We start from the raw sequence: 18,507 nt of genomic DNA, 5'->3' as shown, positions 1-18,507 counted from the left end.
CACAGTAGTTTTCAGTTACAGATGCCATTGTAGACATTCACTATATACAATCAGCCATGATTAATTTAATCCAAGAGAGAAAGTGTCCAATAGCAAGACAGTTGCTGAGATTAAGCGAGTAATATTCAGCTGCTCATGTGATTCTAAGATGGCATGCCCCAAGTAGAATAAAACAGCATTTATAATGTATAATTCATACAGTTAATTTCTTTAGGAGTAAACATTTTTTGAGTGCACCTTTAATGGATGAATAACTAGCATACTTTATCAATTTAATGTACATTTTATTCATATTTTGGGCTTCATCAAGATTTGCATTTCCTCATAAAAGTAAAAGGCTGCTGGCTGTTGTTATGCAAACCAAGGGGGGTTAGTTTGTGTGTGTTTGTGTACAGACCGTTTCCCATGCCGCTGACCACCGCCCCATCACTGACTCCTGATGTGTTGGCATTGCTGGATGGTGCATTGTGAGGGGCCAGACTGGGCAAAAACAAACAGCTGGAGAGAGCAGAATATAAGAAGGAAATGTCAGTTTATCAGGAATACCTGTGAGCCAAGCATTTTGAAGATTGTATTCTTCTTTTTTAATTAAGTCAAAAAATGTGAGAATATTTCACATTTGTGGCTTAAAGACGAGATGTGGATTTATTTTTGAGGGTGTCATGCTTTATTTAACATTTACACAATGTGCTCATCACAACAGCACTGCATTACATTGTTTATACCACATAAAAAAAATTTTAAAAAAAAAACAGGCAATCAGACTAAATGTTCATGATGTTTGAAGGTTTACAAACACATATGACAATGGGTGCGCACCCATGCAATGTTGCTGTCAATCTCTAATTCATTAAGCATTCTGTGATTCATCAAATAAACAGAAAACCCAGTGTCACTCAGAACAGAACAGCTTCTAAAGGAGTCTCTATGGAGGCTAATCAACTCTGACAAAGGAAGCCTCACATGACATTTCATTATTAAAAAAAGCTGTGGCCTAATGAATATCCCACCCAACACCAACCATACAAGCACCCACCCAAACACAGTTACACATTAACACTCCCCCACCAGACATGTATTTGTGTGTGTGTGTGTGTGTGTTTATGAGGGGGTTAGTGTCCACCCCTCCACCCTGAGCACTGCCTCGGAACCCAAAAAGCTTCAAGCCCAGATGTGACGGCACCATTAGGCTATTCCACATGCCCCAATACGGAAAGTGTTTACATGAATTTTTCATGAAGGCAGATGGAGAGCACACTATGTGTGTGTGTGTGTGTGTGTGTGTGTGTGTGTGCGTGCACAAATTTTTCAGTATTTGTGAGATGAAATGTGAGCCAGTACAAGTGATTTTTACATCTTCAATTATTGTGAACTCCATGTTTCTATGTTCTGTACTCCTATTCGGACGTACAGTAAGAGAGAATTTAAGGACATTGGAGGATTTTGCATAAGATGCATAAAAAATTCACATTTTAGTTTTTCTGTTTAGCTGGTACAGGTTGAATGGAAATCTGTGGCATTTAAGTCCACTGTGCAGTAGATGTGCTGTGTAATAGCACTGTTAAACTGACAGAAAGGCCTTTATGAGACAGTAACAAAATTCAGTCTGTATACAACTAGTATTTGAAGCATGTGGGTCACAGTTGGATGCAAAAAAACAGAACATTCAGCCCATTTCAGAAATATTAACATTCCTTCTAATAATTTGGAAAGAAGACAAAAATATAATCATTGTGCTTTAATAATTAATGAAAACACTGACATATTAAAAGATCTCTTATTTTCAGTTAACATTCCATCCTGATGGGATTATGTCGAACAGAAACAGATGGAGGTTCGGTGTGGATTCGTTCTTGCGCTTTGAACTGTGATACGTTGAGAGATTTAAGCGCATTTCAAGCCTCTGTTTTTGAGAGCTTTAAACTAGGTCAAGCTTTTAAAAGCACATCACTGAATTTATTTTTAATCAATGAAAGCATTTGGTAAATGCAATAAATCTCTGATGCCTAACAAGTAAATGGATATCTCTTGTTTACAAACAGTGACTATGTAAACAAATAATCTTTTGATCTTCAAAAGAGAGTAGACACTGTCAGCCTTACCCAAATCCCTCTAATGATGTGTCAAACTCCACGAACGCAGGCGTGTCAGAGGAGCCATGGAGACGGATATCATGGGGCGTTGTCATGGAGACCAGGCACTTGACTCGGGTGAGGGGAACGGTGCTACCCTCGGCCGAGCGAACCAGACTTCTGCTGATTCGGTATTGGCTGTTGTTCTCATTAATAGTGAACACACTGTCCGGCCCAAAACCCTCCATGGACAAGGTCATGCTGTCTGGAAGTGCAAAAGGTCAAATATTGGTTGGGTACAACTACATACACTATAAAGTTGCAAAACACTTTTAAAGGGATAGTTCACCCAAAAATGAAAATTTTGCCTTCATTTATTCATTCTCATGTTGTTCCAAACCTGTATGACTTTCTTTGTCCCGTGAAACACAAAAGATGATGAAAAGCAGAATGACAACTTCAGTCACCATTCACTGTCTTGTATGAAAAAAAAAAAAAAAAGGGAAAGTGAATGGTGACTGGGGCAAACATTCTGCCCAACATCTCCTTTTGTGTTCCATGGAATAAAGAAAGTTATATGGTCTTGGAATAACATAAGGGTGAGTGAAATATGACAGTATTATCATTTTTGGGTAAACTATGCTTTTAAGTTTTGATACAGTCAGGCTCGCCTAGTAAATTCTCAGCCTGATCTCATGAAATTTACGTGAACATTTTTGCAATTCACAATTTTAAGCTGTATAACACGTTTGGCTGCAGGTTTCCAGTGAAATGTTCAGCTGGGGGCGCCAAAAGAGAGTAAAATTGTGTCGTGTTAAGACGAGGTTTTAAGGTGAATTTTAAATAAAAAAAACACAGCTCCCTAACTTAATACTTTTGCCTGAACATAACCAATAGTGTTTTAAAATATAAATGGGACGTTTAAAAAAGATATTCTTACCAAATCAAGGACTAAACCTAACCATTAGTGTTTTAAAATATATATGAGAATTAAAAAAAGACATCCTTACCTTATTAATGCCTAAATCTAACAATTAGTGTTTTAAAATATACATGAGACGTTAAAAAAAGACATCTTTACCTTATCAATGCCTGAACCTAACCATTAGTGTTTTAAAATGCAGAAGCGAAATGAAAAAGTACATTTTCTGAAGCAACCACCTCATTTCGTGCTGCTTCTATGACTCAGTTTTTGGCTGGACTTGAACCGCAGTCCTCTGACTCCAAGGCCAACGCCCTATCAGGTGAGTTACCACACAAGCTAATCATGTTGGACGATTTCCAACAAATATGTGCGATTTCATAAAATAGCAGGTTCTGAGTAACGGAGAGAAATCAAGTATTTATAAAGTCATAATCAGCCATTAAAGTCATGATTTGAGTGAAAGTGAATAAAACACATAGCTGTTGTTGCGCCTCTACTGTTCATTTCTCCTGGAAACTGCAGGGAATTGTACCTGGAGACACATATAACAAGTTTTGCAAAAATGTATATAGAGTCACGTTTTCACTATGAGATCAAGTTGGAAATTCCGCTGCTGTTAGTATTACATCAGAATGCACGATAAATATGAGACAACAGTACTAATGCAAGATTAGAATCAGTTGATTGCAAATCATGATGTAATTTAGATAAGATTTATTACAGCAAGTGTAAGAATTTGCGCTTCACCTAATTAACAATCCTAGCTGATAAAAAATTGTGGAAATATTCTGAGATAACAAAATATCAGAAACAAGAAAAGTGAGTTTAGTTCTGAAAAAAGGTCTAGAACAATTTGTTTGCAGATTGGTTTGGTATTTTGTTATCAATGCAATGAAATTCATAAAATTTTCAGTGTGCCCTAAGTTTCCAATTACTTGCTGGAGACACTGTTATTTATGCAAATAATACACATGGTATTTTTTGTGTGTAAAATTAGTCATTTTTTTTATCTAATGTTTCTGTTGGTGTTTAAAGAGTGAACCAGTGTAACAGAAAGGGCAAAAGGTTAAAAAAAGGAATGTGAAGATAGAAAATGCATGTGTGTTCAATGTCGTAAATCTGACACTTTGGGAGTAGAAGGTAACTTCCTGTCTGGTCAAATTCCCTCTCAATCTGTTTTAGGTCTTTTTCTGTTGTGGATATAACCAATAAAATTAGCTGCTTGTACTGAACCCTGGACTGACTGCAGAATCAAATAAAGGGATTCCATTAAGCAAGCAGAAAACCTTTAAATTTGCAAGTTCAAAGAGGACTCGCTGAACATGGTTTGAGCTTGGAGAAAAGTAATTCCATTGGTAATTAGGGAAACTGGGAATTCATCTCCGGCAAAACCCTGTTCAGTTGAATTGCTCTGTGCTGGCAGAGCTGAGGAGAGCGAGAGAATCATTTGTTTTGTTTGAGTCTGATGTTGATTGATAGCATTTCACCAAGTCCACAGTCAGTCAAGCCTGAAGAAATGTCCCTCTCTTTCATCGGCCCACAGAGAAACCACAGAGACAAGACCACACAACACTGCCACAAACGATTTAAGGTATGGTACAAAAGCACAGTGACACTTCTAGCAGTATTTCTGCATTCCCCCTTTTTTTTCTTACTTCGCATTTCAGCTTCATAGCTGAGGGAGCTCGGCTTGTGGACCCGGTACTGCTTCAGGAGCTTTTTGTCCCAGGCACCGCAATTCAGAGGATTCCCTAGCCGCAAAAATTCCCTGAAAATATATATTAAAAGAGCATTGTATGAAGACAGCATTAAAAATCACACCACAAGCGTTCGCTTAATCTTCCAGCATGACAACAACTTTTAGAAATCGAGAAAATGACTGTAAACATCAATTTTGTTAAGATATTTACAGTGAGGTTCAAAACTTTCAAGAGTCCATTTTGAAATACTCAATTTAAACCTGATTAAAAAATGTAAACCTGGAAATAAAGTTTTCGGGTTTTGAAAACTGTAAATCGAAAGAAACATTATGACACAAAATTAGGAGGAAATATTTAAGATTATGCAGTATGTATAGGTCACTAATCAAATAAGCTATTTTTTTTTTTTTTTTTTTTACAATTTCCATGTTAACTCTTTTGTACAAAAAGTCAGATTTCCTTGCTTTCCTTGAAGCACAAAAGATGCTCTTTAGAACATTCTAAAATCAAAGGGGTAACATGGATCATCAGGTTTTACACAAATTTGTAAAATCAGCTTGTGTGCAAATCAATTCATTTCCAATTTTTGCTCAATTTGTTATACTGATATTAAAATTTGTGATTACAGAAAACTATTAAATAATAATAATAATAATAATAAAAAAGCTACATAGAACATTTTCACAAGTGGACTTTTTAACCCCACTGTATGAATAAGATAATACATGTAAAACTCATTTAATATTTATGCTAACACTTTACAGAAAGGTTCCATTCATTAAAATGAGTTCATACTTTAGGTTTTATGAACAAACAATTTTTTTCTTATATATATTTTTTTAGAGCATTTATTAATCTTTGTTAATGTTAGTTAATAAAAATACAATTGTTTATTGTTAGTTCATAGTGCAACAACTTATGTTAACAAATACAACTCCGGATTTTAAAAATGTATTAGTATTTGTTGAAATTATTCAGGACATTAACCTAACTAAAGATTAATACATTCTGTGAAAGTATTGTTCATTGTTAGTTCATGTTAACTTATGTTGTGAACTAATGTTAACAAATGGAACCTTATTGTAAAGTGTTACCATATTTGTTAATAACTGGAGCAATTTTAAGCATTCATTTTTCAGCATTTCAGCATTGTTTTTAAGGCAAGATATGAGGCTGAGTTTGATTCCTCAAATAAGCTGAGGTGAATTGCTGTGTTTTGTATTTTGTAGTGAAGGGAGTCTGCAACCACCATCACGTCAGATCAGCCAAGCGAAAAATTGAAATTGCTAATCCGTTTGGTGGTTTTACTTACAGACTACCCATGGAGAGTTTTGAATAATATTGAGATGTCAGTTTGCTTTAAAGCAAACCTGCAGATATGATAAGATCAAATAAAAAAAGACCCAATCATGCAGGATCCCCAGGAGCAAAACAGATTTTTAACTGACTCATGTGGTCTTGCTATAAACAAAATCAGAAGTTCAAAGAGAGCTCATATGTGGGAGGCAAGCCAACAGAGAGCTGAGGATAGAAACATGTTCCATAAAGATATTATTTTCAAAAACATGTATTAATATAATCAAATAAATAATATTGCTAAGGCCTTGAAATGTACTGGACAAAGAGCTGGGCGTCTGACAGTTCTATTGGATGTGTACTCAATCACAGTCCAAGTACACTATTGCCTTTAATGTATTGTATTGTACAACACTGTGACAATCAATAAAAGCTACTACTTCCATGCAAATCTGAGCTTTTGTTCTAACTAGCTGTGACAATCGACAGGGCATTTTGGTCTCTGTTTTTGCTGTGGTTTCAATTTCTGCTGTGTCGCTCTAGACAGCTGTTTCCACAGTGAAATCTCATTGGTCAAAAATCCTTTTCCAAATACATTTTTATTAAAATTCAAATGTGTTCTGATTGGCTGGGATTTTGCCATATCAAGTAGCATTTTCACCTGGTTATGACGATATGTCATATTGTACAATTCCACATCCACATGCACTTTGCCCGGCTGCGTCAATAAAAGATTTCACATCCTGTGTGGTTCTATTCTATTCTATTTTATTCTATGTATTATAAACCACAGATTCTTGAGATAAGGGACAAAACATGTCCTACATACAAAAGTCCCTTTTATGTTAAAAATCAAGAAATTCATAATAATAAAAATCCTGAAAAGTTCAATCTAAATGAATTGTGTATACTGACTTATATATTTTTTTCATAATTTTATTAGATTTTTTTTAAAGCACATGTAACTTAACCTGGCCTGAGCAAGAGGTCACAATGTTATACTGCCAAACAAAGTGTTTAAAAATACATTTAAATATTAAATGAAATCTGTAAGATATCAAACAATTTATAAAGTAAACTTTAAATTATATTTTCCATAAAAACTGCCTTCAAACTGCCCTCAAAGTTGTGTCCTCACTGTGTGTCAACTTTGTGACAATGTCATGGTCAGCTGTAACTCTGAGTACCCCTTTCACACTTCCTGCTCAAGGTGGATGCAACAGTAGGACACATGGTCTGGTAAGTTGTATATTTTTTTTAATATTTTAAACAAACAATGTTTAAGTCTCTGTGGTCACAGCTTCAACATGTCAGTTCTGTCTTCCTATTACGATAATTTCTGTTAAGAATTGTGGGATAAATGTTTACATTTTAGTTTAGGTTATAGAGGCAGCTTCAGCAAAGAAAAAAAAATGGCTCCAGTGTACAACACATGGTTTAGATGGATATATTCAGAAGGAAAATATTCAGTTTTGTCAACTCTATCAGAATATTCAGAATAGTGTGAAAACAGAAATTTTTTTTATATATATATATATATATATATAGAATGTATTTTAGCAATTAACACCTTTACTTAACACTACTATTATATAATTAAAATAGCATGCTTTATAGTGTGTCTGACAGAGTTGATGCAAATTACAGTAAATTACGAAGTGAATAAATGTCAATTTTCAGAAAAAAACAGTTTTTTAAAAACCTGTTCCCTTACATGGTTTGTTAGCTGAGACATTTGTCTACAAATATAACCATTTCAAATTAATTTTAGTATCAAATAACAAAAACTCAGATTTAAAGGGCATCTATTATGGTTTTTCAAATATTATCTTTCATGTAGTGTGTTATATAACTGTTTGTGAATGTAAAAAAGTCTGCAAAGTTTCAAAAATCAAAGTGCACGACAAATGGAGTTAAAAAAAGAACCGAGTCGTTAGTAATTCCAGACTTACTTCCTCTAACCTACCTAATTTGGTAACAAAAATCCCGCCTCTGGTCTTCATTGGCTGCTCGCGAACAGCTTTGACCCACCCTCAAACACTACACTAAGCGGTACACCAATCACAACAGACTGGGACATCTGACCAATCAGAGCATAGTAGGCTCTCTTAAAGGAGGAGTTTAGAATGAATCCTTTAGAATGGTTCATTGAACGAGTCGTTTTTGACACTGGGAAAAAAAGGTAATGCTGCAATTTAAATTATGAGCAAATGAAAGTGTTTTTTGACCTTGGATGCATGTAAATCTATTGTATGAGACCTTTAAAACAAAATTAGGCATGTTTAAAAACCATAATAGGTGCTCCTTAAAACATGTTTAGTCCCTTATTTCAAGAATTATTGAAACTCTTTATAAAGTTGATGAGCACCCTTTGTAAATGTTTAACTGATTAAATGCATTACAAAAAGGCAATAAGCCACAATGCTGCAGGCCATAAACCAGATCACCGCTCTCTTTTAATCTTACCTGAACAGCATGGTCTTGAATGCTTCATTAGTCTCCTCACACAGTCAGCAATTTCCTTTCTTATATTTACTTATATAATGAACAAACACAGACTCACCTAAGCACCATGGGCTGTAGGGCCTGGGAGGCCAGTCGCTCAAACATCCTCTGCAGCGGTGGGTGGAGTGGGTGATCTTCATCTCCTAAAGCGCAGCTGCAGCGCTGAAGCAGGCGTGAGTGCAGACCCGCCTCACACAGGATCTGCTGGTTTCTCTCTGAGTGCACCAGCAGCTGCAGGATGTTAGCAACTGCTAGCTGAAGGTCCAGAGCATGCTGAGAAGCAGAGCGAGGATGAAGTGAGCTTCAGGCCTCAGAGATGATGACACTTTCAGTTTGAATAGAAACTAAGATTTGAGAGCTTTGCTAAACACACAAAAGAATCTTCATAGCAGTTTAAAGTTGCAAAAAAATTTGGGCTTCTTGCTAACTTCTCTGAGTCAACCCAGAACTAGATCACAGCCTCCAAAGATGTCAGCAAACCTAAACATACAAAATGATTGCTGACTAGGTTGTGATTCAGAGCCTATGTCTACAAACAAGCAGCTCATACCTCAGGCTGTGTGTCAGAAGAAACGGAGGGTAGAAGGTCGAGCATTGCCAACACTGCTCCAGGCTGGATGACTACAGGGTCTGAAGAGTGTTGCAATGGATTTCCCAAGTGCAGCTTTAGGTCTGTTAGGGCTTTACTGGGAGCAGAGTTGGATGAGCTGTGGTAGCCATGTCTATTTGAAAAGAAGAGATCATTTAATCACTCATCAAGTTTCAGTACTGTGTCTGGAAACTACAGCAGTGCAATGAATCTTCATATGTTATGCTATACTTTTATGTATTTTGACTTTGCAGTATCTCCTTAGACATTTTTTAATCAGTACAACTTTTTGGGTTACAGCACCAAAATGTCAAATTTAGAATATTAGCTTTCACATAATGTTAATTATGAATCTAAAACTCCCCGCAGAGAGCTTGAGAAAAGCAAAGAGCTGAAAAAAGCTGGCAGCTCAACCAGAGGGGGACGTTTTTTGCAATTGCAAGCTTTGCGTGTAAGCAAAGTAGCTCAACGTGGCAGATGAGGAGGTGCAGAAAGGAGGAGAACAAAAGATAACAAGAGGAAAAGTAGAGGAAAAGTAAGAGGAGATGGATCTGATGAGAGGTAGATGAATACAGGACAGAAACACAATAAATCAAGAAAAAAGGCGTGAGAAAGAAATCAGGATGGAAATTTTGTCTACTACAGTACAGATAAATCAACCAGTATTTGGGGGTATTTCTTAAATTATTTGCCTATGTACATTCTGTACATGTCTGGGTCTTGCTGAGTTTTCTGTGTCTCGTTTAACTTGAGATGGTATTTCAAGATAAAAATAGTTTTTTAAAAAACAAACTTATAAAAACAAGTCAAAACTCAAGCAATCCATTTAATTCAGTTGCGCTCCATCTAAACATTTTTAAATGAGGAATTAGTCCTGTTTGAATGCACTTTAATACTCTCTAGAGTACTGAATGCTGTTACTACCCCAGACTGAAAGTCACTGTGAACAGTGTTAATGTAAATTGCTGTCTGATTAACCTGACTACAAGATACCTATGAAACTGACACTGTAGCCAAACACAAAATTAAAAATTGAGGCCCTTTTCTGACACCATGTTTTATAGTGAGGTTTGAAGTTTAAAAAAGTCAATTCACTTCAAGTTACTTCCAAATACTGATTCTCATGAAAGAAAAAGGTCCTGGCAATATTTAATGCCTCAATAAATATAAAAACAAAACAACAAATACAAAAACAAAAACAAAACCCATGATATTATATTTTACATAAAAGAAAATTAAGCCTACACTTAGGACCATTGTAATTTTTTGCATTGTGACATTATTTTCAGGACACCTAAGCACATTTTACCCCACAATTCTCATTACTGTAACATCTGGACGTTTTACTTTTACTATTCTCATTTTCAGTGTTGATTCTCATTACCATAAGAGTTATTTTTGTTACTGTTTACATAAAAATAAAAGATGCTATTGTACTTTGATTGCTTTTAATTAAATCAGCAAAAATTAAAAGGCAGTACCAAGGGAGCACTACTATGATGTATAAATAATTTACAATTTTAATACTATATCATCTTTTTCACATTCCATGTGTTAATGAGGATATTATAATGACCCTATTTTTCTTGCAATGCAATAATGAGAACTGGGGGGTAAAATGTGTGTAATGTTAATGAAAATAATTTCACAATATAAAAATCTGGATGGCCCCAAAAATAGGCTTCATTTTGCATTCTTTCTTCTTTTTATTAAGAAGTAATAGTAGGACCAGGGCATTTTCTTGAAAGGTTTCATCATAATCACCCACCTGAGTACTTGTACCCATTTCTAAAAAAACATTAAATGAAGAGAGTGATAAAGAGAGGAAAAGGTGACTTAAGGAAGAGAGTATAAAAGAAATTCTCTGAACAAGCAGAGTAGGAAATGAAAAGAGAAAAAGACAGGGAGAAAAGGAAGAGGTGGCAGAAAGCAGTACCTCTTCCTGGAGATTGCTGGCGTGCCCCAAGGAGAGGGCAGTGAGGTCTCATGAGTCAAGCAGGGAGGCAACTGCTCAGCACGACTACACGAAGAACACGCAGAGTCATGACCCAACAATCAACATACCGAGAAACCCAACATTCACACAGCCATACACACACACACCCCCGCGTGTGCAGCCAGGCAATGTCAGAGGTTGCAAGACAAAAAGAAATGAGAAAGAGCAAGAAAGGAAAGCAGTTAGTTCCCTTTAAATATACAGCTCAGAGCATAGCACACAGAACTTATCAGATGAACTACAGTTCATGCAAATCTAAAACAGACACAAGCCCAAAGCATAACTACACTCAGATGGCACGTAAAGGCATGTGTGTCTCTTCAGAAAGAAATGACTTTTGATAATGTTAGATTAATGGTAACTACACACCTCTACAGACCTCTAGAGAATCATTATATTACAATCTAGCCAGAGAAATTCACATCAAAACACATTGAACCTTTCCATCCATCAAGAACAAAAACCGTCAAATGAGTATCCACACCTGTCAAATGAATCGGTGGCCATCTTGTATAGGTAAATGAACAGCTTGCTGCAGTGTTTGAGTGTGGGACACACGTTTTCTGGAGGTATGATCTCATCCTCAAGTAATCGCTGGAATGGTTGGGCGTTTGAGGGGAACACGGTCACTGGACCAACTTTCTTAGCATCAGAAAAACAACCCAATAGTCGCACTGCATCAGCCAGCTTCTCGTACTGGATCTCGGTGCGAAAGAAGTGCGAGTTGGCAGGTTCGTAACGCATGGCTGCTGTTAGTGTGCAGAATACGGTGTGTAGAAGTTCAAAGACTTTGTTCTGGTTGACCTTCTCCCAACCGCTGACAGGTGGAGAACAGAGAGAACGCTCCATGGCAACCAGCAGTGAGGTCACGTACACAAAGCCGCCCACCTTGCGGAAGACAGTACGTGTACGGTGGCTCTCGCGCAGCACAGCTAGCAAAGCCTTAAGTTAAAGAGAAACAATGAACAAGTTTGTCAAGTGAATTCAAATGAACTAAAAGACCTCATGAAATCAAATTTGATGTTTTGTGGCTTTTAGTCCATGTCTATAGGCCTTAATCACACTCCCGCATTCGCACAGCAGAACCTTCGTTTTGAAGCGTAAAACAACTACAGTTGAAGTATGTTTCAATGGCAGTGCCCATAGAATGGAATTATCATGGTCTATTTTATGTACAATTAATCGAAACAGACCTACCTCACTTTCCAATAATTGCTCAGGGATGATGAAACAAAGTAAAACGGTGTCATGTTATCAGATGCATTTTATGATTTTCAAGGAAAGTACATATGCAAGTAGGCAGCACTTCACAGAGTATACATACATTCTTTATGAGAGGAATGCAAGAACACAGAACAAACATGAGTTCATGTACACATTAAAGAGCATTAAAACAAGACAGTAGTATACAATATGTCACAAAAGAAAATAACTTATTCCAAGTAAAGTTGGTACAGAGTATGCGCAACGATAATGCACAATCATATTGCTTTCATGTACTTACTTTTTAATATAATCTCCAGGTATGTTATAAAATGTTTAAAATGTTCAAATAAAGAAACATATCCATCCCAGAGTCTGATTACAGAATATAACTGGTTTAATCATTGGAAATGTGTAGTTGTATCCTTGCGGTGTGAGTGTGATGTCTGGGGAAGCATTCACTGGTGCCCAAATGCAACATAAATAAAAAATAAAGATGAAAATGTCACGTTGTCGACAACTTTATTATATTTAAAATACAAACAGGAGATTAACAAGCTGCAATAGTGAAACAATAATACTGAAAGACTTAAACATAGTCTCTTCAGACTCAAGTTGAGCACAATCCTCTGGGAGTAACCTGAAAAGCACGCAGCTCCTCATGAACTGGGAAATTTTAATACTATTGTACATTCAAGTGGAAGATGACAGACATAGTGAAGTGCTGTGTTACTTCAAATAAACAACTGAAACGGTTGATGTTTACTGCCAAGTGCATCTAATTTAGTTTCATTTATTTATAAAAACTGGCGATCCTCCATAGACCGATCTATAGGCGGATGTTTGATTAATGTACGCTGCTATTTGGACTGTGATAAAGGCCTATACGTCTATTAGCCATATGTATATACTAGTGTACTCCTTGCCAGTACTCCTAAACGTTGACAAAACTTACCTTTGGCAGATATTCGCATATAGCAATAAACTTAAGTTAGTCGCTAACAGAAAAAAAACGGACCAAAAATATTTATTACTCAGGATTTGACACAGATTTTTATCCAATCAACTGCTCTCTAGAATTGAATACCAGCTAGCTAGCGAAGTAAAAAAAACATGGTTCAAGGCTGTGATGTAACTAAAGCCTAGTGGGAAAAAGGGGTCATGACATGCCTTTTTGTTATTATTTTAATATGTTCCTTGAGGTTTACTTATAATATTAGCAAAGTTTTTTGCAACCCTTTAATGTCACACCCAAACTTCCTGTTTCAATAGAAAATCTAATAACACCGGAAATAAAACTGCTTTTGTCAAGAGATGTTATGGGGACTTTAAAAGGGTCATGACATGAGGAATCAAAATTGCCTTAATCTCAACATTTAATATAAAACATACTGCACGTTTCAGAATGCAAAACTTCCTCCTCACTTTAAGAACATTTGTTGAAACCATGCTGCCAAAATGACTCGTTCTCTACTTCCTCCACATTGTGATGTCACACTGTGGTAGACATTTGAATCTAACCGCCTCCACATTAACACACCAACTCCTAATTTACCTTATCACCTCCGTAGCCCACACTGTAACGGTGAGCAGTAAGATGACAGGTCAGTCAAGAGCAGAGTGCCAATCATAACAGTGGGCGTTTACTGTCAAGTCTTAAAGGAGAAGCAGCAGAGCCTGACAGAGGGTCAGAATGAGGGTGGAAAATTATCGTTTTACAAATAGATGACAGTTTTTTGAGCAAAAAACGTAACTAATATTTTAAGTGACATCAAGGAACATCTTAAAATAATAACAAAGAGGCATATCGTGACCCCTTTAAATTGTGAGGACTAAAAGTTCATTATAAATCAAGATGCTCCTAACCCAATTTATGGAAATATGATGGCAAAATAACAAAAAAAAAAAAAAAGTGTTCTTTGCACCACAAAAGTGAAGACTAGTTTGCTAGAGTTATGAATGTGCCTACTCACCCGCAATATGTCAGTTTTGAGCTGTAGTTCTGTTGACGGTGCGGAGTGCATTAGGCCAAGCAGCGTGCCCATGTCATCATCACCAGACGGCGACAGAACCAGCTGCTGAATGATCATTAGAGCATGCTCACGACACTGACGGTACTTCACGATATTGTGCACGCATCGTGCACCTCCAAACTCACGGAACAAACCTGACAGGAAGATCATTTGACGATTTTATTGTCAGACGTAAACGTTATGTTAGATGTAATATGTAAATATTCAGTAAATCAAGACACTAATTTGCTGCACTGAGATTCACAAATGATTGATCATCTTAGTGGTAGTGCCACATTTAAACATTTGGAATCACTCAAGTAATGTTTTACACTGAAAACTGATTGGCTAACAAAGACTAAGGCATGAGAGCATCTGTGAGAGTGAGTGTTCAGAGACGGAGCAGCAGACATGAGAGAATAGGAATGATTACAGAGCTGTTAAGAGCATTTCCATAACCAGAGACCTGACTCAACAGTAAGAGTGAGACTACTGCAGGGCCTGAGAGCAGGGTTTAAAGAAGTATTCCAGGTTAAATACAACTTAAGCTCTGTCATGTAGTTAAAATTATTTTCTGTGTTAATTCACAGCATGCCACAGATGCAGTCAGTTGTCATAGGAAACAATTCTGACCACACGTCCCCTTGTTTGTTAAAAAAGGCTGCCTATGGGGCAGATGTACCAAAGGTAACATGTAACAAAGTTGTAACACTGTCTAAATCATGCTTGATGTTAAGTTTTGTCAGATTCCTTCCTGGTATCATTGCATGGATTTCATGTAAAAGTTAGAGGATTTGCATGGTCATTCGATGGTTTATTACAACAGTCTCATGCAAACGAGTATAAAGTCATGGTTTTTCTTTTGAAATAGTGTGACAGTTACATAGTTTGGTTACACTTTACAATAAGGTTCCATTTGAAAACATTAGTTCAAACATTAGTTAACATGAACTAATAATGAACAATACTTTTACAGCATTTATTAATCTTGGTTAATGTTAGTTTTGGTTAGTTTTAACATATGCATTTTTTAAATCAAAATGCAATATGAAATAACATTAACAACTGTATTTTTTATTAACTAACACTAACAAATATTAAACAATGCTGTAAAAATATACTGTTAATTGTTTGTTTATGATACCTAATGCATTAATTCATGTTAAAGAATGGAACCTTATTGTTTTTTTTGTTATTATCATCCCCTTTTCTCCCAATCTGGAATGCCCAATTCCCACTACTTAGTAGGTCCTCGTGGTGGCGCGGTTACTCACCTCAATCCAGGTGGCGGAAGACAAGTCTCCATTGCCTCCGTTTCTGAGAACATCAATCCGCACATCTTATCACGTGGCTCATTGTGCATGATACCTCGGAGACTCACAGCACTTGGAGGCTCATGCTACTCTTCGCGATCCATGCACAACTTACCACGCGCCCCATTGAGAGCGAGAACCACTAATCGCGACCACGAAGAGGTTACCCCATGTGACTCTATGCTCCCAAGCAACCGGGCCAATCGAACTCACGACTCCAGGGGTGGGAGTCAGCGTCAATACTCGCTGAGCTACCCATGCCCCCTGGAAACTTTTTGTTAAGTGTTACTCATATGTTTAAAGGTTAATTAAAGGTGCAAGCAATCATTTTTTCCCCAATAATAAAGATTTAGTCCTAAAGAAATTTTCTGTCATTTTGAAACATATGTATACAATCATGAGCACTCACATGAGATGAGGACTCTAGTCATATCAGTAACCTTATAAAAGCTGTTTTATTCTACATGGGGGAGGGGTGCCCTCATGTTGGCTGCCATTTTAGAATCACATGACCAGCTGAATACTACTCACTTAATCTCAGTAACCGTCTTGATATTGGACACTTTCTCTCTTGGATTAAATTAATCATGGCTGATTGTGAATAGTGAATTTCTACAATGGCATCTGTAACTGAAAACTACTGTGTTTGAATGATGCTGCATCCACACCACTAGGTGTCACTGTAAGTCCAACATGACAAACAAAAAGTTACTTAGTGCACCTTTAAACTTGCCCCATATGCTTCCACCAAGAGGACAATGTCAGTAAGAAAGAAATACAGACAAAACTAAAATAGAAATAGATGCACAGTCTCTCAAGCTCAGAAAGAGCTAACTACAAGGAGGAGACAGTGACAGCAAAGTCGATCTAAATCCTAGCCTATTGCCTGCCATTTCTTCTTTCAAAACCCAGCAAAAGAAAAAAGAATAGGGAGTCAAACTAAATCCTCAGAACAACTGATCATAAATCCAGTCTGTTTTGATATCAAAGTCAAATGAATCTGAACTAACTTCACTCCAGGAAACAGTCATACACACTTGCCTGCATTGGTGTTTGAGCCTTGCAAAAGGACTGTGAGTGTCTCCATGACAAGCCAGGCAAGCTGCTTTTGCTCTTCCGCCACATTGTTCTTTGCATCTCCTACCCACAGAGAAGGAACAATCAGTAAACACAGAAACGATGACTAGTATTTGTACAGCCTTATCCAAAAATGTCTTATGTATCGCTAATGCTTTCAAAACACAGCATGCTAATCAAGAACCCTCTAGGCAGACAGATAAACAAATATAGCATAGCTCCACATTGACAAAACTTATAAAATATTACACTTGGAAAAAGCACTGTTGTGGTGCCATAGTACAGTAATGGTATGGTATTATACTACACCGTATATACTGTACACCATGGTACTAAATGATTACCATATTCATGTGTAATGGTATTTACAGGGTGCTCCAAGGCACTACAAAGAATATCATGGCACTACCATTGTACATGCCCAAAAACATGGTATTACTATGGTACATGTCAAATAAAAGTTGGTATAACCATGATACTTTTTGTGAGCATTATTGAGCACCTTTCATTTTAAATGGTTGAGATTCCAAAGATAAGTCTTACTCTGCTCGCTATGTGCTTGTGTTGGATCTTTTAAAAGTGCTGCATATTTGTGGAGCAGGTTAACTAGCACTTCAAGCAGTCCAACTTCACGGAAGACATCACTGAAGACAGGGTGGTGGCGTCCAAGCTTGAGAAGAGTCCGAGTAGCTGTGATGCTGCATCCGTAGGAAGTGCTCGACTTTAACAGCACGCTAACACTAAAAAGCTCTTTGCATGGTATGTAATTGAGTCCAAAGACAACAAACTCTAGCAGTTCAAAGTACTTGGTCTGCACCTCAGGCAGCTTTGCTACTCGCTCGGCAAACTGTGATAGCGTGTGTTGTGCCTCTAAGATGAAATAGTTGGCGTAGTCGGCAGCATAGATGTTGGCAATGGCTTCAAGAATCATACGTGCTAACTGACCGCTCTTGGCTTTCAAGAAGGCGTTCTGAAGCACAGAAAAGGCCTGGATGTTCCTGACTGTATGGCCTGAAAACAGAAATAAAAAACTGTCATAAAAACAAACAAAAAAAAACTAAATATTTTTAACAAACAACTCTCTAGCCAGGGGTCAATAATAATAATGATAACTGGTCATCAACAGCTGTCCTTTATTCACGATAAAGCACAGCTATGACCTCTTCCCCGAGCTTCTATTTATCATTGCACAGCACCCATAGCTGACCGTTATTCTTGTTGCAACCTCTTTACAATACAATACAGACTCTAGTACCTTATTGCTTAAATATAATATAATTATTTTTCATTTCCTCTAAATGGAATTTAGAAAAGCAGAAATGTGAATACAAGAAAATAGGGGTGAAACGATCCATCTATCTGGATTGTTGCATCGATCTAATCACCAACAATGCGATGTCATCGATTCAACGCATTTTAGATGCACCTTTATTTTGACATTCTCATGTCAGCCACGTCCGTACGCATTTCCATCAGGCATTGCAGCAACCTTATGATGTTCATCTTGCTTTACAAGCACACATTTTTTTCTCCTGTGGGACAAGGATGTGCACAGAGTGATTGAAGCCTGAAGTTGCACCTTGTCTATCTGTGCGCAGGCATCAACAGGGCTGAGAGCTCCGGTGACAGGAGAGTGCAGAGCCGATCACAAGCGTGATTTTTTTTAAATGTATTTATTTTTTATCCCCTTTTCTCCCCAATTTGGAATGCCCAATTCCCACTACTTAGTAGGTCCTCATGGTGGTGTGGTTACTCACCTCAATCCGGGTGGCGGAGGACAAGTCTCAGTTGCCTCCGCTTCTGAGACAGTCAATCCGCG

At 37.1% G+C, this 18,507-nt stretch overlaps 1 protein-coding gene across 2 annotated transcripts in view; it reads right to left on the bottom strand.

The window, feature by feature from the left end:
- LOC127438155 (WD repeat and FYVE domain-containing protein 3-like) overlaps window positions 1-18,507 on the bottom strand; it is a 124,892-nt gene that overhangs the window by 60,282 nt on the left and 46,103 nt on the right. Inside the window, exons 9-18 of one of the 2 annotated variants that reach the window (XM_051693505.1) lie at window positions 17,232-17,699; window positions 16,653-16,751; window positions 14,260-14,453; window positions 11,568-12,025; window positions 11,024-11,107; window positions 9,049-9,220; window positions 8,557-8,771; window positions 4,653-4,765; window positions 2,103-2,337; window positions 398-498 (exon numbers count right to left, since the gene is read on the bottom strand). In XM_051693505.1, the coding sequence (XP_051549465.1) occupies window positions 398-498; window positions 2,103-2,337; window positions 4,653-4,765; window positions 8,557-8,771; window positions 9,049-9,220; window positions 11,024-11,107; window positions 11,568-12,025; window positions 14,260-14,453; window positions 16,653-16,751; window positions 17,232-17,699 (2,139 nt within the window). Of the gene's footprint in view, window positions 1-397; window positions 499-2,102; window positions 2,338-4,652; window positions 4,766-8,556; window positions 8,772-9,048; window positions 9,221-11,023; window positions 11,108-11,567; window positions 12,026-12,280; window positions 12,553-14,259; window positions 14,454-16,652; window positions 16,752-17,231; window positions 17,700-18,507 lie in introns of those variants that run through there. The other variant, XM_051693513.1, reaches the window with a different exon arrangement.

The sequence above is a fragment of the Myxocyprinus asiaticus genome, chromosome 4 (assembly GCF_019703515.2).
Source record: "Myxocyprinus asiaticus isolate MX2 ecotype Aquarium Trade chromosome 4, UBuf_Myxa_2, whole genome shotgun sequence".
Lineage (NCBI taxonomy): Eukaryota > Metazoa > Chordata > Actinopteri > Cypriniformes > Catostomidae > Myxocyprinus > Myxocyprinus asiaticus.
The sequence above is the reverse complement of the archived record's forward strand: the minus strand, read 5'-3'. Positions and strand labels throughout refer to the sequence as shown.